This window comes from Drosophila obscura, unplaced genomic scaffold, assembly GCF_018151105.1.
Source record: "Drosophila obscura isolate BZ-5 IFL unplaced genomic scaffold, ASM1815110v1 contig_1, whole genome shotgun sequence".
NCBI lineage: Eukaryota > Metazoa > Arthropoda > Insecta > Diptera > Drosophilidae > Drosophila > Drosophila obscura.
In genome coordinates, this window is record NW_024542679.1 from 10,681,813 (window position 1) to 10,703,999 (window position 22,187).

General features: G+C 43.8%; 3 protein-coding genes across 8 annotated transcripts in view; 2 read left to right on the forward strand and 1 right to left on the reverse strand.

The window, feature by feature from the left end:
* Nucleotides 1-7,697: 7,697 nt before the first annotated feature.
* Nucleotides 7,698-8,331, forward strand: LOC111080710 (salivary glue protein Sgs-7-like). The gene is made up of 2 exons (XM_022376495.2): nucleotides 7,698-7,804; nucleotides 7,898-8,331. Exons 1-2 carry the CDS (start codon nucleotides 7,780-7,782, stop codon nucleotides 8,140-8,142), a joined length of 270 nt encoding a protein of 89 aa, XP_022232187.1. The 5' UTR covers nucleotides 7,698-7,779; the 3' UTR covers nucleotides 8,143-8,331.
* A 1,043-nt stretch (nucleotides 8,332-9,374) lies between these two features.
* Nucleotides 9,375-22,187, reverse strand: part of LOC111080700 (MOB kinase activator-like 2) — a 40,457-nt gene continuing 27,644 nt past the window's right edge. For 3 of the 6 annotated variants that reach the window (XM_022376483.2, XM_022376478.2, XM_041593748.1), the window contains 3 exons: nucleotides 13,622-13,782; nucleotides 11,568-11,664; nucleotides 9,375-11,489 (listed from right to left, as the gene is read on the reverse strand). In XM_022376483.2, the coding sequence (XP_022232175.2) occupies nucleotides 10,397-11,489; nucleotides 11,568-11,664; nucleotides 13,622-13,782 (1,351 nt within the window). In that variant the 3' untranslated portion in view covers nucleotides 9,375-10,396. Of the gene's footprint in view, nucleotides 11,490-11,567; nucleotides 11,665-13,621; nucleotides 13,783-13,908; nucleotides 14,246-18,536; nucleotides 18,614-22,187 lie in introns of those variants that run through there. The other 3 variants (XM_022376480.2, XM_022376479.2, XM_022376481.2) reach the window with 2 other exon arrangements.
* LOC111080704 (salivary glue protein Sgs-3) lies at nucleotides 15,056-16,335 on the forward strand. Its single transcript, XM_022376488.2, has 2 exons — nucleotides 15,056-15,155; nucleotides 15,237-16,335. Exons 1-2 carry the CDS (start codon nucleotides 15,128-15,130, stop codon nucleotides 16,052-16,054), a joined length of 846 nt encoding a protein of 281 aa, XP_022232180.2. The 5' UTR covers nucleotides 15,056-15,127; the 3' UTR covers nucleotides 16,055-16,335.

A 22,187-nucleotide genomic window follows, 5' to 3' on the forward strand; every position in this document is an offset into this window, starting at 1 on the left:
AAAAAGCAGCGACCTTCTGCTGATTTCTGTGCGCCTGGTATCTCAGATTTGAATTTAACGGTTTTCTGCCATTTGAGCGGTGGAAAGTGGAGGCAGAAAATGGGAAAAATGAGAGCGAAAAAAGAGAGCAACGAAATACAAAGAGAAACAAGAAAAAAAAGAGAATTTAAAAAAAGCAGCGACCTTCTGCTGATTTCTGTGCGCCTGGTATCTCAGATTTGAATTTAACGGTTTTCTGCCATTTAAGCGGTGGAAAGTGGAGGCAGAAAATGGGAAAAATGAGAGCGAAAAAAGAGAACAACGAAATACAAAGAGAAACAAGAAAAAAAGAGAATTTAAAAAAAGCAGCGACCTTCTGCTGATTTCTGTGCGCCTGGTATCTCAGATTTGAATTTAACGGTTTTCTGCCATTTGAGCGGTGGAAAGTGGAGGCAGAAAATGGGAAAAATGAGAGCGAAAAAAGAGAGCAACGAAATACAAAGAGAAACAAGAAAAAAAAGAGAATTTAAAAAAAGCAGCGACCTTCTGCTGATTTCTGTGCGCCTGGTATCTCAGATTTGAATTTAACGGTTTTCTGCCATTTGAGCGGTGGAAAGTGGAGGCAGAAAATGGGAAAAATGAGAGCGAAAAAAGAGAGCAACGAAATACAAAGAGAAACAAGAAAAAAAGAGAATTTAAAAAAAGCAGCGACCTTCTGCTGATTTCTGTGCGCCTGGTATCTCAGATTTGAATTTAACGGTTTTCTGCCATTTGAGCGGTGGAAAGTGGAGGCAGAAAATGGGAAAAATGAGAGCGAAAAAAGAGAGCAACGAAATACAAAGAGAAACAAGAAAAAAAGAGAATTTAAAAAAGCAGCGACCTTCTGCTGATTTCTGTGCGCCTGGTATCTCAGATTTGAATTTAACGGTTTTCTGCCATTTGAGCGGTGGAAAGTGGAGGCAGAAAATGGGAAAAATGAGAGCGAAAAAAGAGAGCAACGAAATACAAAGAGAAACAAGAAAAAAAGAGAATTTAAAGAAGCAGCGACCTTCTGCTGATTTCTGTGCGCCTGGTATCTCAGATTTGAATTTAACGGTTTTCTGCCATTTGAGTGGTGGCAAGTGGAGGCGGAAAATTGGAAAAATGAGAGCGAAAAAAGAGAGCAACGAAATACAAAGAGAAACAAGAAAAAAAGAGAATTTAAAAAAAGCAGCGACCTTCTGCTGATTTCTGTTCGCCTGGTATCTCAGATTTGAATTTAACGGTTTTCTGCCATTTGAGCGGTGGAAAGTGGAGGCAGAAAATGGGAAAAATGAGAGCGAAAAAAGAGAGCAACGAAATACAAAGAGAAACAAGAAAAAAAAGAGAATTTAAAAAAAGCAGCGACCTTCTGCTGATTTCTGTGCGCCTGGTATCTCAGATTTGAATTTAACGGTTTTCTGCCATTTGAGCGGTGGAAAGTGGAGGCAGAAAATGGGAAAAATGAGAGCGAAAAAAGAGAGCAACGAAATACAAAGAGAAACAAGAAAAAAAGAGAATTTAAAAAAAGCAGCGACCTTCTGCTGATTTCTGTGCGCCTGGTATCTCAGATTTGAATTTAACGGTTTTCTGCCATTTGAGCGGTGGAAAGTGGAGGCAGAAAATGGGAAAAATGAGAGCGAAAAAAGAGAGCAACGAAATACAAAGAGAAACAAGAAAAAAAGAGAATTTAAAAAAAGCAGCGACCTTCTGCTGATTTCTGTGCGCCTGGTATCTCAGATTTGAATTTAACGGTTTTCTGCCATTTGAGCGGTGGAAAGTGGAGGCAGAAAATGGGAAAAATGAGAGCGAAAAAAGAGAGCAACGAAATACAAAGAGAAACAAGAAAAAAAGAGAATTTAAAAAAGCAGCGACCTTCTGCTGATTTCTGTGCGCCTGGTATCTCAGATTTGAATTTAACGGTTTTCTGCCATTTGAGCGGTGGAAAGTGGAGGCAGAAAATGGGAAAAATGAGAGCGAAAAAAGAGAGCAACGAAATACAAAGAGAAACAAGAAAAAAAGAGAATTTAAAAAAGCAGCGACCTTCTGCTGATTTCTGTGCGCCTGGTATCTCAGATTTGAATTTAACGGTTTTCTGCCATTTGAGCGGTGGAAAGTGGAGGCAGAAAATGGGAAAAATGAGAGCGAAAAAAGAGAGCAACGAAATACAAAGAGAAACAAGAAAAAAAGAGAATTTTAAAAAAGCAGCGACCTTCTGCTGATTTCTGTGCGCCTGGTATCTCAGATTTGAATTTAACGGTTTTCTGCCATTTGAGCGGTGGAAAGTGGAGGCAGAAAATGGGAAAAATGAGAGCGAAAAAAGAGAGCAACGAAATACAAAGAGAAACAAGAAAAAAAGAGAATTTAAAAAAAGCAGCGACCTTCTGCTGATTTCTGTGCGCCTGGTATCTCAGATTTGAATTTAACGGTTTTCTGCCATTTGAGCGGTGGAAAGTGGAGGCAGAAAATGGGAAAAATGAGAGCGAAAAAAGAGAGCAACGAAATACAAAGAGAGACAAGAAAAAAAGAGAATTTAAAAAAGCAGCGACCTTCTGCTGATTTCTGTGCGCCTGGTATCTCAGATTTGAATTTAACGGTTTTCTGTCATTTGAGCGGTGGAAAGTGGAGGCAGAAAATGGGAAAAATGAGAGCGAAAAAAGAGAGCAACGAAATACAAAGAGAAGCAAGAAAAAAAGAGAATTTAAAAAAGCAGCGACCTTCTGCTGATTTCTGTGCGCCTGGTATCTCAGATTTGAATTTAACGGTTTTCTGCCATTTGAGCGGTGGAAAGTGGAGGCAGAAAATGGGAAAAATGAGAGCGAAAAAAGAGAGCAACGAAATACAAAGAGAGACAAGAAAAAAAGAGAATTTAAAAAAAGCAGCGACCTTCTGCTGATTTCTGTGCGCCTGGTATCTCAGATTTGAATTTAACGGTTTTCTGCCATTTGAGCGGTGGAAAGTGGAGGCAGAAAATGAGAAAAATGAGAGCGAAAAAAGAGAGCAACGAAATACAAAGAGAGACAAGAAAAAAAGAGAATTTAAAAAAGCAGCGACCTTCTGCTGATTTCTGTGCGCCTGGTATCTCAGATTTGAATTTAACGGTTTTCTGCCATTTGAGCGGTGGAAAGTGGAGGCAGAAAATGGGAAAAATGAGAGCGAAAAAAGAGAGCAACGAAATACAAAGAGAAACAAGAAAAAAAGAGAATTTAAAAAAGCAGCGACCTTCTGCTGATTTCTGTGCGCCTGGTATCTCAGACTTGAATTTAACGGTTTTCTGCCATTTGAGTGGCGGAAAGTGTAGGCGGAAAATTGGAAAAATGAGAGCGAAAAAAGAGAGCAACGAAATACAAAGAGAGACAAGAAAAATAGAGAATTTAAAAAAAGCAGCGACCTTCTGCTGATTTCTGTGCGCCTGGTATCTCAGATTTGAATTTAACGGTTTTCTGCCATTTGAGCGGTGGAAAGTGGAGGCAGAAAATGGGAGAAATGAGAGCGAAAAAAGAGAGCAACGAAATACAAAGAGAAACAAGAAAAAAAGAGAATTTTAAAAAAGCAGCGACCTTCTGCTGATTTCTGTGCGCCTGGTATCTCAGATTTGAATTTAACGGTTTTCTGCCATTTGAGCGGTGGAAAGTGGAGGCAGAAAATGGGAAAAATGAGAGCGAAAAAAGAGAGCAACGAAATACAAAGAGAAACAAGAAAAAAAGAGAATTTAAAAAAAGCAGCGACCTTCTGCTGATTTCTGTGCGCCTGGTATCTCAGATTTGAATTTAACGGTTTTCTGCCATTTGAGCGGTGGAAAGTGGAGGCAGAAAATGGGAAAAATGAGAGCGAAAAAAGAGAGCAACGAAATACAAAGAGAAACAAGAAAAAAAGAGAATTTAAAAAAAGCAGCGACCTTCTGCTGATTTCTGTGCGCCTGGTATCTCAGATTTGAATTTAACGGTTTTCTGCCATTTGAGCGGTGGAAAGTGGAGGCAGAAAATGGGAAAAATGAGAGCGAAAAAAGAGAGCAACGAAATACAAAGAGAAACAAGAAAAAAAGAGAATTTAAAAAAAGCAGCGACCTTCTGCTGATTTCTGTGCGCCTGGTATCTCAGATTTGAATTTAACGGTTTTCTGCCATTTGAGCGGTGGAAAGTGGAGGCAGAAAATGGGAAAAATGAGAGCGAAAAAAGAGAGCAACGAAATACAAAGAGAAACAAGAAAAAAAGAGAATTTAAAAAAAGCAGCGACCTTCTGCTGATTTCTGTGCGCCTGGTATCTCAGATTTGAATTTAACGGTTTTCTGCCATTTGAGCGGTGGAAAGTGGAGGCGGAAAATGGGAAAAATGAGAGCGAAAAAAGAGAGACAACGAAATACAAAGAGAAACAAGAAAAAAAGAGAATTTAAAAAAAGCAGCGACCTTCTGCTGATTTCTGTGCGCCTGGTATCTCAGATTTGAATTTAACGGTTTTCTGCCATTTGAGCGGTGGAAAGTGGAGGCGGAAAATGGGAAAAATGAGAGCGAAAAAAGAGAGCAACGAAATACAAAGAGAAACAAGAAAAAAAGAGAATTTAAAAAAGCAGCGACCTTCTGCTGATTTCTGTGCGCCTGGTATCTCAGATTTGAATTTAACGGTTTTCTGCCATTTGAGCGGTGGAAAGTGGAGGCAGAAAATGGGAAAAATGAGAGCGAAAAAAGAGAGCAACGAAATACAAAGAGAAACAAGAAAAAAAGAGAATTTAAAAAAGCAGCGACCTTCTGCTGATTTCTGTGCGCCTGGTATCTCAGATTTGAATTTAACGGTTTTCTGCCATTTGAGCGGTGGAAAGTGGAGGCAGAAAATGGGAAAAATGAGAGCGAAAAAAGAGAGCAACGAAATACAAAGAGAAACAAGAAAAAAAGAGAATTTAAAAAAAGCAGCGACCTTCTGCTGATTTCTGTGCGCCTGGTATCTCAGATTTGAATTTAACGGTTTTCTGTCATTTGAGCGGTGGAAAGTGGAGGCAGAAAATGGGAAAAATGAGAGCGAAAAAAAGAGAGCAACGAAATACAAAGAGAAACAAGAAAAAAAGAGAATTTAAAAAAGCAGCGACCTTCTGCTGATTTCTGTGCGCCTGGTATCTCAGATTTGAATTTAACGGTTTTCTGTCATTTGAGCGGTGGAAAGTGGAGGCAGAAAATGGGAAAAATGAGAGCGAAAAAAGAGAGCAACGAAATACAAAGAGAAACAAGAAAAAAAGAGAATTTAAAAAAAGCAGCGACCTTCTGCTGATTTCTGTGCGCCTGGTATCTCAGATTTGAATTTAACGGTTTTCTGCCATTTGAGCGGTGGAAAGTGGAGGCAGAAAATGGGAAAAATGAGAGCGAAAAAGAGAGCAACGAAATACAAAGAGAAACAAGAAAAAAACGAGAATTTAAAAAAAGCAGCGACCTTCTGCTGATTTCTGTGCGCCTGGTATCTCAGATTTGAATTTAACGGTTTTCTGCCATTTGAGCGGTGGAAAGTGGAGGCAGAAAATGGGAAAAATGAGAGCGAAAAAAGAGAGCAACGAAATACAAAGAGAAACAAGAAAAAAAGAGAATTTAAAAAAAGCAGCGACCTTCTGCTGATTTCTGTGCGCCTGGTATCTCAGATTTGAATTTAACGGTTTTCTGCCATTTGAGCGGTGGAAAGTGGAGGCAGAAAATGGGAAAAATGAGAGCGAAAAAAGAGAGCAACGAAATACAAAGAGAAACAAGAAAAAAAGAGAATTTAAAAAAAGCAGCGACCTTCTGCTGATTTCTGTGCGCCTGGTATCTCAGATTTGAATTTAACGGTTTTCTGCCATTTGAGCGGTGGAAAGTGGGAAAGGAAAAATGAGAGCGAAAAAAGAACGAAATACAAAGAGAAAAAAAAAAAGAGAATAAAAAACAGCGACCTTCTGCTGATTTCTGTGCGCCTGGTATCTCAGATTTGAATTTAACGGTTTCTGCCATTGGGGGGGGGGAAAATTGGAAAAATGAGAGCGAAAAAAGAGAGCAACGAAATACAAAGAGAAACAAGAAAAAAAGAGAATTTAAAAAAAGCAGCGACCTTCTGCTGATTTCTGTGCGCCTGGTATCTCAGATTTGAATTTAACGGTTTTCTGCCATTTGAGCGGTGGAAAGTGGAGGCAGAAAATGGGAAAAATGAGAGCGAAAAAAGAGAGCAACGAAATACAAAGAGAAACAAGAAAAAAACGAGAATTTAAAAAAGCAGCGACCTTCTGCTGATTTCTGTGCGCCTGGTATCTCAGATTTGAATTTAACGGTTTTCTGCCATTTGAGCGGTGGAAAGTGGAGGCAGAAAATGGGAAAAATGAGAGCGAAAAAAGAGAGCAACGAAATACAAAGAGAAACAAGAAAAAAAGAGAATTTAAAAAAAGCAGCGACCTTCTGCTGATTTCTGTGCGCCTGGTATCTCAGATTTGAATTTAACGGTTTTCTGTCATTTGAGCGGTGGAAAGTGGAGGCAGAAAATGGGAAAAATGAGAGCGAAAAAAGAGAGCAACGAAATACAAAGAGAAGCAAGAAAAAAAGAGAATTTAAAAAAGCAGCGACCTTCTGCTGATTTCTGTGCGCCTGGTATCTCAGATTTGAATTTAACGGTTTTCTGCCATTTGAGCGGTGGAAAGTGGAGGCGGGAAAATGGGAAAAATGAGAGCGAAAAAAGAGAGCAACGAAATACAAAGAGAAACAAGAAAAAAAGAGAATTTAAAAAAAGCAGCGACCTTCTGCTGATTTCTGTGCGCCTGGTATCTCAGATTTGAATTTAACGGTTTTCTGCCATATGAGCGGTGGAAAGTGGAGGCAGAAAATGGGAAAAATGAGAGCGAAAAAAGAGAGCAACGAAATACAAAGAGAAACAAGAAAAAAAGAGAATTTAAAAAAGCAGCGACCTTCTGCTGATTTCTGTGCGCCTGGTATCTCAGATTTGAATTTAACGGTTTTCTGCCATTTGAGTGGTGGAAAGTGGAGGCGGAAAATGGGAAAAATGAGAGCGAAAAAAGAGAGCAACGAAATACAAAGAGAAACAAGAAAAAAAGAGAATTTAAAAAAAGCAGCGACCTTCTGCTGATTTCTGTGCGCCTGGTATCTCAGATTTGAATTTAACGGTTTTCTGCCATTTGAGCGGTGGAAAGTGGAGGCAGAAAATGAGAAAAATTAGATCGAAACGAGAAGAAACGTGTGAAAACTCAGCTGCGCCGCTGTCGTTGTATGGTTAGTGACTAGGCTTAGTTGTAGCATCGGAAATACTAAATAAATTGGATATCGGAAATACCTGATAGGGGAATGTGGATTGTAAAGCATGGAAATATCTCAAAGGGGCGAAGTAATCGATTGTTCTGCAGCTCATCCCCATCCACGAGGCACCGTTCCGATGAGGCAGCACTGAAGCTGGGAATCCTGCCCTGGAGGACCAGAATGTCTGAGGTCTCCTATTATTAATATTATTAATTAATACTAATAATACCAGCCTTGCCCACATTTACTTTTAGCCTTCTGCTGTTCCAGTGGCAGAGGAGAACATGTGGACTGACAACATATTTTTCTATAATTAACCAGCCGAAAATATTGCATAAAGTGGAGTGCATGATGGTATTTGCATTATCGACAAGTGGTTCGTCCATTTTTAACCCATGGAAACTGTTCAAAGTTCACACAACCCGTAAATGGATCAGGCATACCTATAAAAGGGGTCGACTCCTCCAAGGAAGGCATCAGTCTGTGGCATCTGCTCCCCTGAACAAGTCCAATACACCAATTACACACCAATATGAAGCTGACCATTTTCATCGTCGGTACGTATAAAGCTCCGATCCCCGCCAATGGATCGGTTCTTAATCTCCTTCATTACTTCATTTCTTATCCTTTCCATTTCTCTACATTCGCAGCGAGCATCCTGCTCATTAGCTTGGCCGATCTGGGCACTGGATGCAAGACCCCAAACAACAAGCCCCCAAAGAGCAAGCCCCCAACCAATCCCTGCGACTTGTGCGGATTATGCGGTCCCGGTGGAACCGCCTGCCAGGGATGCAAAGGAAGGGACGGTCTCTGCCAGGAGCTGCTCGACAATGTGCGCGTCCTTGAACGCAAGATCCGGCAGTGCGTGTGCGGGCAAAAGGCGTGGTTGCTGTAAAGGGGATCTACTGTATCCCTGAGCCTACTCCTACGCCCTGATGTGATTGTGTGACGTGACCCCTGCCCCAATTGTTATTGTTATGTTTCCATCAATTCATGTTGTGTATATTTACTCTTTTATGTATAAAAAAACCCGTGCGGAGTGCTGACTTCGGTCGCATTCCCATCTTTCATTCCGTTGCAAATATTTAATAAATATTTTTCATTAATCACTGACTAGAAAATGACAGTGGCGGTCCAATAGGCTGGTAGTTGCACCTAAATAACTACCGATTTGTCAGTCAGAATAACGGGGAGATGTTTTACCCCGTTTACCATCTTATTCGTATAATCGTGATTTAATCTTTATTTCCGATCTGTTGTTCTCAATATCCACATTAATGAAACTCATTGGAATGAACATGGACATGGGCTCTCCCTCTGAACTGTCTCTCTCTCTCTCTCTCTTTACTGAAGTTACTTTCACATGGTGCCCGCCGGGATGGATCAGCTAAAGTCGAGTATCGGCAATAAAACAATGCGCTTAAATTGAACATAACAGTTTACATATTTTATTATCTTCCTTCATGCTCCTTCCTCATAGCTTTTGCATACGTTTTTGCTCCAAAGGTTTCGTCAAATGGTTGTTGTCTTTGCTATTCGTTTCATCTCACATTCTTACACACAATAAGCGCATACACACATTCTCGTATGTATGCAATGCATATTGTGTCATCTGTGAGTGCGTGGTGTGTGTGTGTGTGTGTTTGAGTTCGACAGATCGAAAGTTTGTGTTCATTTAGTGGACAGTTCTTTGAGATTTCGGAGTGTGTTATCTACATCGGGAGAGGTGAACCATAGTAACACGCTTATTACATTTCTTTGTTTTTGTTTTCTAAAATTCTACATCGAACATTTCATTTTTTTTTTTTTTTAAAGTAATCGTTTTTCATTGCCATTCGTTCTTTATGGGATGGATGGATGGTCGGAACGGGACAACCAATACAACACAACATACATACAAGTATTATCTGCTTTGCTTTTTTTTGCCAGTGTGTGTTTGTGTGTGTGTTTGGGTAAAATATTTCGTGCATACTTGTAGGTGGCCGCGCCGGAGTCGGTGAACGTGAATACTTTGGTGCATACTCGGCGGCTGGCGTCATTAAGTGGAATGCATGTGGAATGCATACGAGTACGTGTGGATTACGTGCTTTTTTTTTTGTATTTATTTATTTTTGCCCGATACCGATACCGATCTCGATCAGCCGTAAAGTCGTTTAAAGTACAAATTGAAATGTTCGCATCGTTCGTCGCATTAGTATTTTTATGTAGGAAATTTGTAGCGAAAATTCGATCAAAATCGATCAAACAAATAAGACAGAAAGTACATACATACATACATATTACAATTTCTATTTGCCACGAGTAGTGTGCAACTACTCTATCACACAATGCAAATTCAGTTCTCTAACGAAACGAATTTCTCAAAACAATTTTTTAACGCATACTTAAACATTCTAAAACATTTGGTTAAATACTTGGGTTGGGCTGTTGCGGGATCTGTGGGGGAGGAGAGCCTATTTGTATTTTTAAAATTCAATATATGTATTGATGGGGGCATATGTTATGCTTGTAAAATCCTTTCCTTTGCCAACAGTTATCTTAAGGGGCGAACATTTTGGAAATAGGAAAATTTTGAATTTTTTTCTTTGTGTTTTTTTTTTACATTTTCCATTGGACTCTCGTTTGAAATTTGTTTCTTGGTTTTTCTTTTTGGGCTGCCTTGTAGGCCTCTGGTTTTTGCGACTCGAAGTAGTAGGATGACGCGCTAAAATACTAACAGAAGCAGAAGCGAGTAGGCGGCTGCCTTCAACTGCGACAACTCTCTCAAACACTATGCTTTGCTTTGCTTTGCTTGCAGCTCTCTATACAGTTAAGGTATCGTACATATCTAGATAAACGTGCTACCCGGCTTACGGAACTACGGATGCCAGCCAACACTTTGCGGCTTCATAATAATGTCTCACAATATTCATCTCTCTCTTTCTCTTTCTCTCTATTGTGGCTCTTTCTTTGCATTTGCATTTACGTTTTATCTTTTCTTTTTTTTCTTGTTTTTTTTTTATTATTTTTACAATATTTTCAACTTTAGGATCATAGAAGTAACATTAAATAACATTTTTGCGTAATTCTAGTATTTCTAATGTTTTTTGTTGTTGTTTTTGTTGTTTTTGTGGCTGCTGCTGCTGCCGCTGGTGCTGTTTTGCTGCTGCCTATGCCGTTGAGGATGCGGATGTGGCGCCCCCGGGTGCGGCACTTGCTGCATTGCCACCGCCAGCTCCCGCCGCATTGCACTGGATGAGGCCACTGTGCGGCACAGTCGTGGACGCCGGCGCCTGATGATGCCCGTGGCCATGGTGCCCATGGTGATGGTGCTGGTGATGGTGGTGCTGGTGGTGGTGATGGTTCAGATTGTGGTTATTGTTATTATTGTTGCTAAAGTTTAAATGTAGTGCGCCCGCGCCATTGTTCAGGGCCGCTGAGGAGGTGCCGTCCGCTGCTGGTCCCGCCGCAGACGACGACGCCGCCGCCTGGGGAACCGCCGAGGTGCAGTACCGCGTAGTATCACCGAATTCGCCGCTGGTCAGGTCGCCCAGTATGCCACCCAGCAGGCCACTGCTGCCGGCCGGCTTGCAGCCCGCTCCCGCCTCCGGCTGGGTGCAGATGGGCGGCGCCGCAGAGTCCCCGTCGATGAGGGAGGCTGACGCCGACGCCGAGGCTGAGGCGGATGTGGTGTGGCTGTTAGTGTTGCTTTGTGAATTGACGTGCAGCGCCTCCGCGGAAGAGTTGCTGTTGCTGGTGCTGCTGCTATTGTTGTGCTGCTGCTGCTGATGCTGCTGCTGCTGCTGCTGCTCGCAGCCAGAGGCTACGGCAGCGACGACTGGCGGCGAGGACGAGGAGGAGGAGTGCTCGTGCACCGACGAGGACGAATCCTGGCCGCTGTCGTCGGTGAGGCGCAGTGCCACCTCCAGATCGCGCAGCACATCCGTCTCCTTCTCGTCGATCAGATTGAAGCGCCGATGCAGGGCGGTGAGGTGCGCAAAGGTCAGATTTAGATGGGTGTGCAAGCCGAGCAGCGCGATTTCTCGGAAATGCGCCGCATACAGATGCGCTATCACATGGAATTGCAAGCGTAGGATCTTCCGCGCGATCGACTCGAACGAGCCGGGGAACTCGTTCGCGTATTTGGTTGGGAATATCGACTCATCGCTGACCGTCTTCTGCGTGAATGTCATCACGTAGTCGATGTACTGGGGCGCCGCCACGCGCGTCTTCTTGCCCTTCTCGTCGAACCATAAGTACGTTCTGTGGACGGGGGAGTTTAGTTTTAGTTTTAGTTTCATTTAATCGAATCGAATCAAAAGGGTGTGCGCCAAGGCTTACCTGTTGCCAGGTCCAGTCATGTCTGCGCAGCCGGATTGTGTACAAAATTCACTAATAGTTCCGTATACCAGATTTACATGCTCGAAGAGAGCCAGAGCTGCAAGTGGGAGAGATGGAACAAAATAGGGAGAGAGAGAGAGAGAGAGATGCATTAGATATTATCAATTTCGGAAACAGGGAAAAAGGGATATGGGATGGGATCCTATCCTGTCATCAGAGAACGAACTACTAAATAAATATTTAATTCAACTAATTCTTTACCCTGCTTAGATAAGTCTAGAGTTGCCTCAACGAACTACAATGATCGTTAAAAATATGTTTGAAACACTGCAAATAATATCACTCATCATTAATGATAGATAATCTAAGCAGTTCTTAGTTCAAATTTGGTTCAGTCTTTATGGGGTGGTGACATCGAAGGGAGACCGTCAGTGAGGTCAATGCCAAATGCAATATTTGCACAACTGGCGGGCAGGCAGGCGGGCAGGCATATTACGTCATTGCAAGTTGTTGCATTATGGAATGGCCAGAGGCAGAGCAAACAAAAATTAGCTGCTGCCAGATAAGCGTTTGTGGCAGGGGGGGCCAGTGAATGGTTCTGTAAGTCTCTCGAATAGTCTCTCCTCCACAAGATGACCCTGTATTCATATTCCCTAGAAGTTTGTCTCTCTGCAGAGTATTCCACGCTTTATTTTGTTTGTTATTTCTGCAGAAATCGTTCCCAGAGAAGCCAAAGAGGGGCATAGTATAAATAAAGGAGCAGTGTGGCATGACTGCAGACTGAAAGAATGAATCGAGAATGAGTGTGGTATGAATGGAGGCAATAGATGGATGAGTGTGCGGGTGCTGCCTTCGGGTGTTTGTGGAAACTACAATTTGCTGACACATTGCCAATTAGCCGCCTCATTTTGCTGGCAACAAAGAAACGTGTAATTTGCATAGCAGCAGCAGCAGCAGGAAAAAAAGAAGATTATTTACAGGATGATGTAACTTCTGAAATATCGATTCTCGTTCAATGGCAAAGAGGCAAGCAAATAACCTCCTCCGCCAGAAAGCACAGCGGGTGGCAGCGGGCGAGTTAATTAATATGTGACTCACAGTAGGGGGATAACAGATTAGATACTTAATTATTCCCATAGAAAGAGAGAGAGGGGCGAACGCAGCTGAGAGTGCACCCAGGGGCTGAGGGAAACCAAAGGCTATTTGTTGTCCAGCGGCTACCCCAGATCTTGCTATCGGCCACTGACTGATTTCAGGTTCAATGCCTTGGTTAATCCACGGCGCATCGATCGATACGAGGGTTCTATCGCTGCACGCTACACTCTACTCTCCCTATCCCACACTCTTTTCTCTCTGGCGACGGCCAAGGTCGGTCCGAAATGCTACCGAATGGCGATTAGGCCCGCTATCAAATGTTTTTCCCAGCAGCTGCGGCTGTGGCTCTGGCTGTAGCTGTGGCTGGAGCTCTGCCTGCGGCTATGGGACTGTGACTCGTTAAACTCATTTATAAATCACACGATAATGCTGGGCAACAATAGGGGCCTAATAACGCAGCCAAATGCCAAATGCTAGACGTGAATAAATCAAAGCCAATTCGTAAGCAAAAAAAAAAAACAAAAAAGATTGCAAACTTTGCTGCCGTGATTTAAGCTATTTCTAAATACCCTTTTTTGTATTGCAAAAAGAATTTCAAGGAAAATCATTTGGAAATTGAAGAACAACTTTTCTTTAATAAATAAATATATTCGAATATTCGTTTGATCTGCCAGCTTTCAGTATTCAATCCTCATAGTATGTACGAGTATGTATAAAATGGGAGGACTAGTTATCCCATAAAATAAGGCATGATCTGTGTGAAAGATGCTTGGAGGGGGAAGGTGTTCCCTCTGCTAGGGTAAAAATCACTTGCATAAAAACGAAAACTCAGGCCAGAGAACAACACCGAAAGAGCACAGCGCAGTGAATGATGAATAATGAACAACGAATACTGAATGAATACTGAGTGATGAATGAACGGGGCGGGGCGGGGCTGGGCGGCTATGGTCTGTACTTACTGTGTGACGCCAACCATTCATTGTAGTCCAAGCCTGCGGGTAGATCCACCAAGGCTTTGAGATCAGCTTCAGGTAATTTACGTTCTAGGACACTCTCCTCCAAATACAGTTTGGTGTCTGTTGAATTTTGATCGCCATCGCGTTCCTTGCGACGGGCCTTGCTGTAACGACACACAACAGAAGAGATTTAATTAATTAATTTTGGTATAGGAATGCAATGGTAAGGGATATGGTATTATACATGTAATATTATGTATATGCAGAGTATCTGTTGTGTAGACTCTCACCCAGCTACGCAGAGAAAGGTGTCGACAGAGTCCTGCGCATAGCGGTACAGGGTGCCCAGGGTATCACCGATTTTGGCGGGTATTGTCGTCACTTGCCACATAAAACGCGCCGTTTTCAATAGACATTTAATTACATAGGAGGACGGCGGCGACGGTGGTCCTGTCGCTGTTGCTGTTGTGGCTGTTGTTGCAGTGGTTGAACCACTCTTTAGCTTTGACTTTGATTCCGATACGGAATCGAATGTTACTCCCACTATTCGTGTTGTTGGCACCTTTGAGCTTAGAGTTTCTTTCATTTTTTGGTTTGGTTACATTGCTTTGGTCATCATCCTGCGTCCTGCAAGGCACACAGAACACTAAGCAACAGTTCCAGACTCCAACCGAACCGAACCCAACCCAACCGTACCGATCGCGCGCCTAGTTGCCTCAAGTGACTCGATTCAAATGACCAAAGGGCTACTCTTTCGAGAGTTACATGTGATGTGTGTATTTCGATAGCAAGATTCGTGGCTAGATTTCGGGCTACACACTCAAGCAAAGGCATCGGAGAGTGACGAAGTGCGACATTGGACGAAGAAATACTGGAAGGTTTTTGCAAGCGCAAGGTCAGGCGTTCTTAGAGGCGATAAACAAATCTCGAAATTGAAGGAACAGCCGACCTTATAGACTCTTCTCTGGAAAAGTACTAGATGATGCAGATCTGTGTATGGAAATGTGAGTTTTATGCTTAATACTAGAGAATGAACGGCAGTAGGTAGATCGATGATATATGTAACAGTGTGCAAGTTACAAGAGGCACACGAAAACTTTAAGCAGTGTGGCAGCACGCTTTTTGCGCGCACTGGCAGCACTCCCCAAGGGTTGCCACCCTGCATCTAAGGTGAATGTGGGATGCCACTAATGTGTCCCATGCCTGAAGGGTCGGGTACGGCACCGAAAGAACCTTGAACTTGAGCGCACGCACGCGCCCCACTCAGAGCCCCCAAACTGCAGTGCAGTGCACACAAAACGTTGGCACGTTTCGCTATTATTAGCCGTGGGCCGGAGTACGAGTTTATTTGCTCTAGAGACAAATGGTTTTTGATCCATTTTTAAAAAGTTGCTGTGTAAACGGTGGCGAGGCGCCTATAAAAGCGCAAGGCTGCCCCAAGAAAGGCATCAGTTTGTGGCTTAGCCACTTGAGCAGAACTTAATCCCAATTGCGAGCAAAATAACCAAGATGAAGGCAACCATTGCATGCGCCATTGGTGGGTAGTGTAGGGTCGATGCCCGTCCTGGGCATCGGTTCGCCATTTTGACTTTGAATTAATTTTCCGTTTATTTTACAGCGAGCATCCTGCTCATTAGCTTGACCGATCTGGCCACTGGATCGGCGTGTGGATGCACCGAGCCAACAACAACCACGACAAAAGAGAGTGGGTGTGGATGCCCCGAGCCAAAAACAACAACCACATGCCAGCCACCAAAACCGCCGAGCACGACCACCACGACAAGAGCATCGACAACAAGCACGACAAGAGCACCGCCATGCACGAGCACCACGACAATAGCAACGACAAAAGCAACGACAAAACGCCCGACAAAGGCCACCACCACTAAGAAGCCCTGTGAGCCACCAACCAAAAAGACAACCACGACAACCACTAAGAAGCCCTGTGAACCACCAACCAAAAAGCCAACCACGACAACCACTAAGAAGCCCTGTGAGCCACCAACCAAAAAGACAACCACGACAACCACTAAGAAGCCCTGTGAACCACCAACCAAAAAGCCAACCACGACAACCACTAAGAAGCCCTGTGAACCACCAACCAAAAAGCCAACCAAGACAACCACTAAGAAGCCCTGTGAACCACCAACCAAAAAGCCAACCAAAAAGCCAACCAAAAAGCCAACCAAAAAGCCAACCAAAAAGCCAACCAAAAAACCAACCAAAAAGCCAACCAGCAAGCCAACCAGCAAGCCAACCAGCAAGCCAACCACCAAGCCCCCAACCAATCCTTGCGGCTTGTGCGGTCCCGGTGGTTCTGCCTGCCAGGGATGCAAAGAGAGGGACGGTCTCTGCCAGGAGCTGCTTAACACCGTGCGCAATCTCGAGAAAATGATCCGCCAGTGCGTGTGCGGACAGCCTACATGGCAACTGTAAGAGCCAGCCACTATACTGATCCTGATCCCGCTCCCGCTCCGAACTGCCCCCATCTGCCAACCCTTATCTGTTGATCTAACCCAGACTGAGCATGGACTATGATTTCGCATTTGTTTAGTTAAGTTAAGTTAAGTTCGGTTTTGTTTTGTTAGCCACAATTTGGTGTCTGTTGAATTTGTTACCATTGTTAAATTACTTAATATATATTCTGTAAATAAAGCGGGGCGAAAGAAAGCCGGACCATCCGTCGCTTTCGTCTCCGTTAATTGTTTCTGCAAATATTTGCTTGACTTATTATTTACGGGAGATAAAATAGAAATCTAGAAACAGGACTGCAACAGATCCTGGAACTTCTGCAATTAAAAATACAAAATTAAATAAAATTATTCGGAATACCAACTGGATTTGATCGCTCTGAAATGACCTGAATTTCAAGTTCCAGAAAAGTTCCAACAGTCGCAGCAAAAAGTACTCCAAAAAGTATCCCCGGACGCAACTAACAAAATAAATTTACATACGCACTCGTAAATCTTATCAAAAAGAAGAATCAACAATTTGTTGTACATTTGTTGTACGTTTTTATTTGTTTATACGAAATGCCACCCCACCCCCTCCAAAGGAACCAAGAAAAAAGTGCGTGGCGTGGATCGCGTGGCGGCTGCAGAAAGAGAACCAAACTTATTTATCAGTCGAGTGGCGGGGGGTGGGGGTCGCACAAGCAAAGCGACTCTTTGGGCACTTAAAAAAATAAACCCACTTGTGATTATAATTATGCCCCTGACACCACCACGCCCCTCCTCCCTCCCTCCCTGTCGAAGGCCCGCAACCAAAAGCGCGAGAGCCACCGAAGCGTGCTGATAAAGCTCCAAAATGCTTAAGCACATATGCATATGTACATACATACATATATCCACATACAGCAGAGCTCAAAATAGTAGCACATAATAATTACAAATATTCATGATATTTTAGGGTCCCGAAATCTGATTTACTTCTTCCTTTCGCGTGGATATCGAGCAGGTTCGATCCTCTGATCTTCGACTTTACTTTCACGGCCTTTTTTAGCCTTTCAGTAACTATTTCGTTGGCCCCAGCTGTGCATATGTTATGGGTATAGTCATATGACATTTGTGCGCATTTGTTTTTCCCATTTTCCAGCTGTGAAGCAGCCAGGCATGGCCAGCCCCCAGCCCCCGCCTCCAATGGGCAGGTAACTTCCCAGTTCCGTCCCAACTTACCCACCCCCGCCCAGCACAGTGTCTCCCCTATCTGTGTGTAGATAATGAAAATTGGAGGGCCCCGCATGCAGCAGTGCCACATTGTCATTGAGGTTGAATTTGAATATTCCACGGACACCTGCCGGTTGCTGGGCTGGGACGCATATGGTGGCGCCACTTGGGGGCCACAGTTTACCCAATAAGTGCCAAATACAGCCCCACAAACACACACACACAGAACGTACTTTGCGTGACAGGTCAGGCTAGAGGCGTTCAAAGGTCATAGTTTCCATGCAAATGCATTGCCGGATGCAGTCCTTGATGCCCCACAAAGATAGGAAAGGCCTTAGGCCTTAGGTGGAAGGTGCAAAGGGGCAGCCTCACATCAGGGCAAACTGTACCCTTTGTCTTTAGCTTAAAGGCATAGCTTTCGAGACGTCTTTAAGCAGCGATGGATAGCCTTGCCTCTCATCTGTAATCTCTTCAAGGAGTGCTCACAAAAATCGACCATAAGAATGAGAGACAGGTAAAAGCTGCTTTAACCCCCCCTAGCCGATGGTTTAGTCAACGAACCAGCCGATCACTTCATACCCTGTACATCAAACGTACATCGAAAATGTAAGACGCCTTCCGTATCAATTATAGAGTTGTTTTGTTGTTGCTGTCACTGTGCTGTATCGATTTGATAAGGAAATTAGCAGTAGAACATAGTAGGTATATTTGTGACTCTCAATTTCCCAGTGCCTCGTGACGCTGAAGGAAAACCCAGCAAACACGTGCCATTAGTGAAAGCAGAAGGCAGGCTCTGGCTCTGGCTCTGGCTCTGGCTCTGGCTCTTGCTCTGGCTTTTAGTCGATTAACAAAGTCATCGAGTGACATTTTTATGACGACTCCTCCGCCTTGGATCGTGGCTTCCATTTACCATTTACCATTTAGCATTACCCACATTCACAATATGTACACTGACACACTGACACATTCTCTGGGCCGCCCCCAATCGATGGGAGGGGGAGAGCACGATAAGAGACGGGGCTCTGCCTTCAGTTTTGGGGGCTCTTGGAATTTCACAATAACTGCCACGGAACCAAACACACACACACACACACACACACACACACACACACACACACACACACACACACACACACACACACAGGCAAACAAATGCCAGCCACATAAAGTAATTTGATTATCGTCCGTTTTCCGTTTTTTTTTTATATCTTTTAAAGCACCTCACGCCTTACGCCACCCACCCCCCAACCCACCTGGATTTGTGGTCGCAGAGCAGTCCGCAGATATATTTGCACGTCAGGTTCTTGTTTCGCATTTCAGGTCGCAACGCAGGCAACGACGTCGCGACGCGTCAAGCGAAGGCCTAAAACTAAAACTAAAACTAAATTCCGCTAAAAGCGAAACCAAATCGAAAGCACAAATCGAACGCAGAAAATGGGTGCATAAAAATGTGATAAATAAATTGAAATTTGAACACATCAATTCCGTATTTGCTACCACCCCACCACAACGACCCATTCGATGGCTGGACAGGAGCGTGCCATGAAGGGGGGCACACGGCAGTGACCCTGACCCTTCTGAATGATACCAGAGAGAGAATCGTCTGGGCCCAAGAATCAATTAGCCTCATGGACACAAGTATAAGGAAAATTCCAATAGCCAATATCCAATATCCAATAAATGGTCAGCAGGGAACCTGTCTCAATGATATATTTATTATGGCAGCAGCGACCAAGTAAATGAAATGAAACGGAACGGAACATATGGCACCCACCAACCGCTAAACCACCACACACCACACACAGGGGGCAGATTGGCTGAAATTGGGGCATATGCAACGACTCGAGACAGCTCCGGGCGGGAGGGAGGTAGGAAGGTAGAGGCATGGCCATGAGCACACATGTCGCTTCCCCATGTCCATGGATGGCTCCCTGTGCCTCGCCTCGCCACTCCACCCTTTATCACTTCAGATAAGTGCAACCAGCAGACAGGCTTTCCCCATTTCCAAAAGTATTGCGATAGGCTCTGCCTGTTGTTGTGCTGCCATATGCTATACGCACAAAAACCAATCACCGCGATATTGATCTATCAATTAAAAGGCTTTGCCTGTTGCCACATACCCACCCACCCCACATACATAGATATATACAGTAATATATATATATTAGTATCTATATGCAGAGGAGGGGGGTGTGTTGAAGTAGTAGTGTAGTAGAAGAAGCTGTACTCCAAATTATTATGTTTCCTGATCTCAGACAATATTTGCAACACTTTTCATGTGTTTCTTCCCTGTTAAAAAGTGACGAAAAATCTTCTTAAATTTCTTAGAACTAGTCAATAATTATTATAGCCACTATTAAAGTTGTATTTATGGATCATACAAATGTTGCTTCAAAGATTTCCTCACCCCCGGAGAAGCATAATGATATCTGGCATACATAAATGCTGCTGTTTATGCTGATATTTTTCTTTAGTACGAGACACAGCAGAGATTTGGTGTTTATTAGTGCTACTGGAGTTGGGGGGCCGGGGCCGGGGCCCTGTTTAGCTAGCAAAAACTGAACGCTATGGAGTCGAATGGAAATGTATTGCCCAATATCCCAGACCAGACAATGACTAAACTACGCCCAGCAGAAGAAACAAAGGGCACACAGAGCTTCGCACCGACAATAGACAATGGAAAATGCTACTCTACCCCTTGTTTTCCATAACCGCTATTATCTATACATACATATATACACGTACATATGTACAGTCTCTGCAGTCTCTCTCGCTCCCTCTCTCTGTGTGGGGGTGTTATTGTTGTTAAAAGTAAGTGCGACGCACAGTGTAAGTGTCCAAAGGTGTGGAAATTACTATAGAAACAACAACTCCTTAGAGAAAGAGAGGTAGAGAGGGAGAGAGAGTGCGAGTGGTACAATGATAAGTTAATAGCCATAAAAGCTGACAAAATGCAGTCAACAACAATTACAACAGCAAATGCCCGATAAGATATAAGGGACTGATCAGGCCACACAAAAGCTACAGAAATAACAAAAACACCCGCAGAATATTGGCCACAATTTGTTGAGCTGATGCTGCTGCTGCTGCTGCTGCTGCTGCTGGGTTCTGCTGCTTCTGAATGATGATGATGATGATGATGGGACGATGATGTAATGGACTCTATAGGCCATAAATATGGGGCTGTCTAACTGGCTAGAAATGTATTCCCGCTGCCTGCCCCTGCCTGGCCTGTTCTTTGTGTTTCCCACTGGAGGCTGAAGATGGGCCCAAGCCAAGCCAACAACCATTGACTCATTGAGTTGGCCCTGCCAAAATGAGCATGAAAACGTGACAGCATAATGGCATCCATATAAAAGTGCCATTGATACACCATAAAGCCCCACACAGCACAGCAGAGTGTGATGGAAGTAAATGGACAAACATAAAAGCCTACCAAAAAGCAGGCCAACAGATTGGACTCTTTAATCCGAAAGTGTGCCAGCCAAAAGACGCTGTTTTGTGGCGTAGGATTACACCTCGCTGGAAGGAAGAGCCGCAACAGCAAAGCTGAAGATGGGTTTAAGTCTGTGTGCCAATGCTAGAACTGGAATAGGCAATATCCCAATGAAGAATACTTGCTTCACCCGAAATCGCGGAACTAGTTTATTGTGTGTGTTCTTTTTTTTTCTTATAAGATTTATCTTTCTGCTGCCACAACTATCCTCCGATGGCTGAAATTTCATTATTTCCGGATGGGATACACTTTTGTGTGGGAGGAAATATCTGTAGCCATTTGACATTCGGCCCTCCTCCCCCTGATGATGGTAGGGATTGAAATATAACCCAGTGTGAACCGGTTACGATCCGTTCACTCGTCAGATTCATAAATAAAAGCGCGGAGGCCACACAACTGAGCGGGGGAGGGGAAAATTACGTCATATCGCTCGAACCGATGCATTTATCCAGTTGGATTGACATTATACCGCACTGCGCACCGCACCGCACCGCACCGCACCATTGGATCATTGCGATCGTTTATTGACACGGGACAATTAAATGGGGGGTGGGGTTAAGGTAATATTCAAACAGTCAGACGTGTAAAAGTTGGGTAATTTCCCTTATTCTACGAGTTCTAGCAGTACCTGCTCCCGAGTGCGTATAAATTATCATGCCAAATCAAACGATCGCCAGCCAGAGCTTGTTTAATTAATGGCAATTACGGGTACGGGTACTGGTTCGAGTACGGGTTGAGCAAAAACTAAGAACGCATCGAAATACCAGGCGGGCGGCGCCAATGCCATACATATGTCTGCCCTCTTTTGATCGATGTCAATTCGTGAGTCATCCAAAATTCGTGAAGGAAAAACGAGGCACAAGTGCAACAAACATGGGACAAAAATCATAGGTTGAGAAATCGGTGGAGCACACAACACAACACACCACACAACCCACCCGATAACGATCAGGAGAGCACAAAGAGAGAAAGAGAGAGCTCTTATCAGCGTTCTGGAAAGCAAAGCAAAGGCATTGAAAGAGAGGCAAATAAATTGGCTTTTGCCATATCAATCATCGAAATGGGAGCTTGGAGCACGCCACCAGATTAGATTATTAGATTGAATGGAGCTTTTACGTATCACTAGACCCCAGCCGAAGACGGCATTAACCCATAGAACATTCATTTCTGGAGTATCCCACAGTTTGACCCAACAAAAAGCACACAAAAAGAACGGTTATTGCACGTAAATCAAGGCACAGACAATGGTAGGAGGCATGAGGGAGGGAGCGGGCGCTAGCTGAGTTGCATGACAAACTGTTGAAGGTTAAGAGGGGGCGGGGCGGGGCGGGCCTGGCGTCATCGGCCGGTTAATCGAGTGTCGAACGCGTTTTTCAAGTCCATTGAAACGGTTGACGCTGACGCTCGT

What these genes read in the sequence shown, in the direction of transcription:
- LOC111080710 (XM_022376495.2), top strand. Translation starts at nt 7,780, where the DNA reads ATGAAGCTGACCATTTTCATCGTCG. An exon ending in GCTGACCATTTTCATCGTCG is followed by an intron (nt 7,805 to 7,897) that starts GTACGTATAAAG and finishes CTACATTCGCAG; the next exon opens with CGAGCATCCTGCTCATTAGC.
- LOC111080704 (XM_022376488.2), top strand. Translation starts at nt 15,128, where the DNA reads ATGAAGGCAACCATTGCATGCGCCATTG. An exon ending in AACCATTGCATGCGCCATTG is followed by an intron (nt 15,156 to 15,236) that starts GTGGGTAGTGTA and finishes TTTATTTTACAG; the next exon opens with CGAGCATCCTGCTCATTAGC.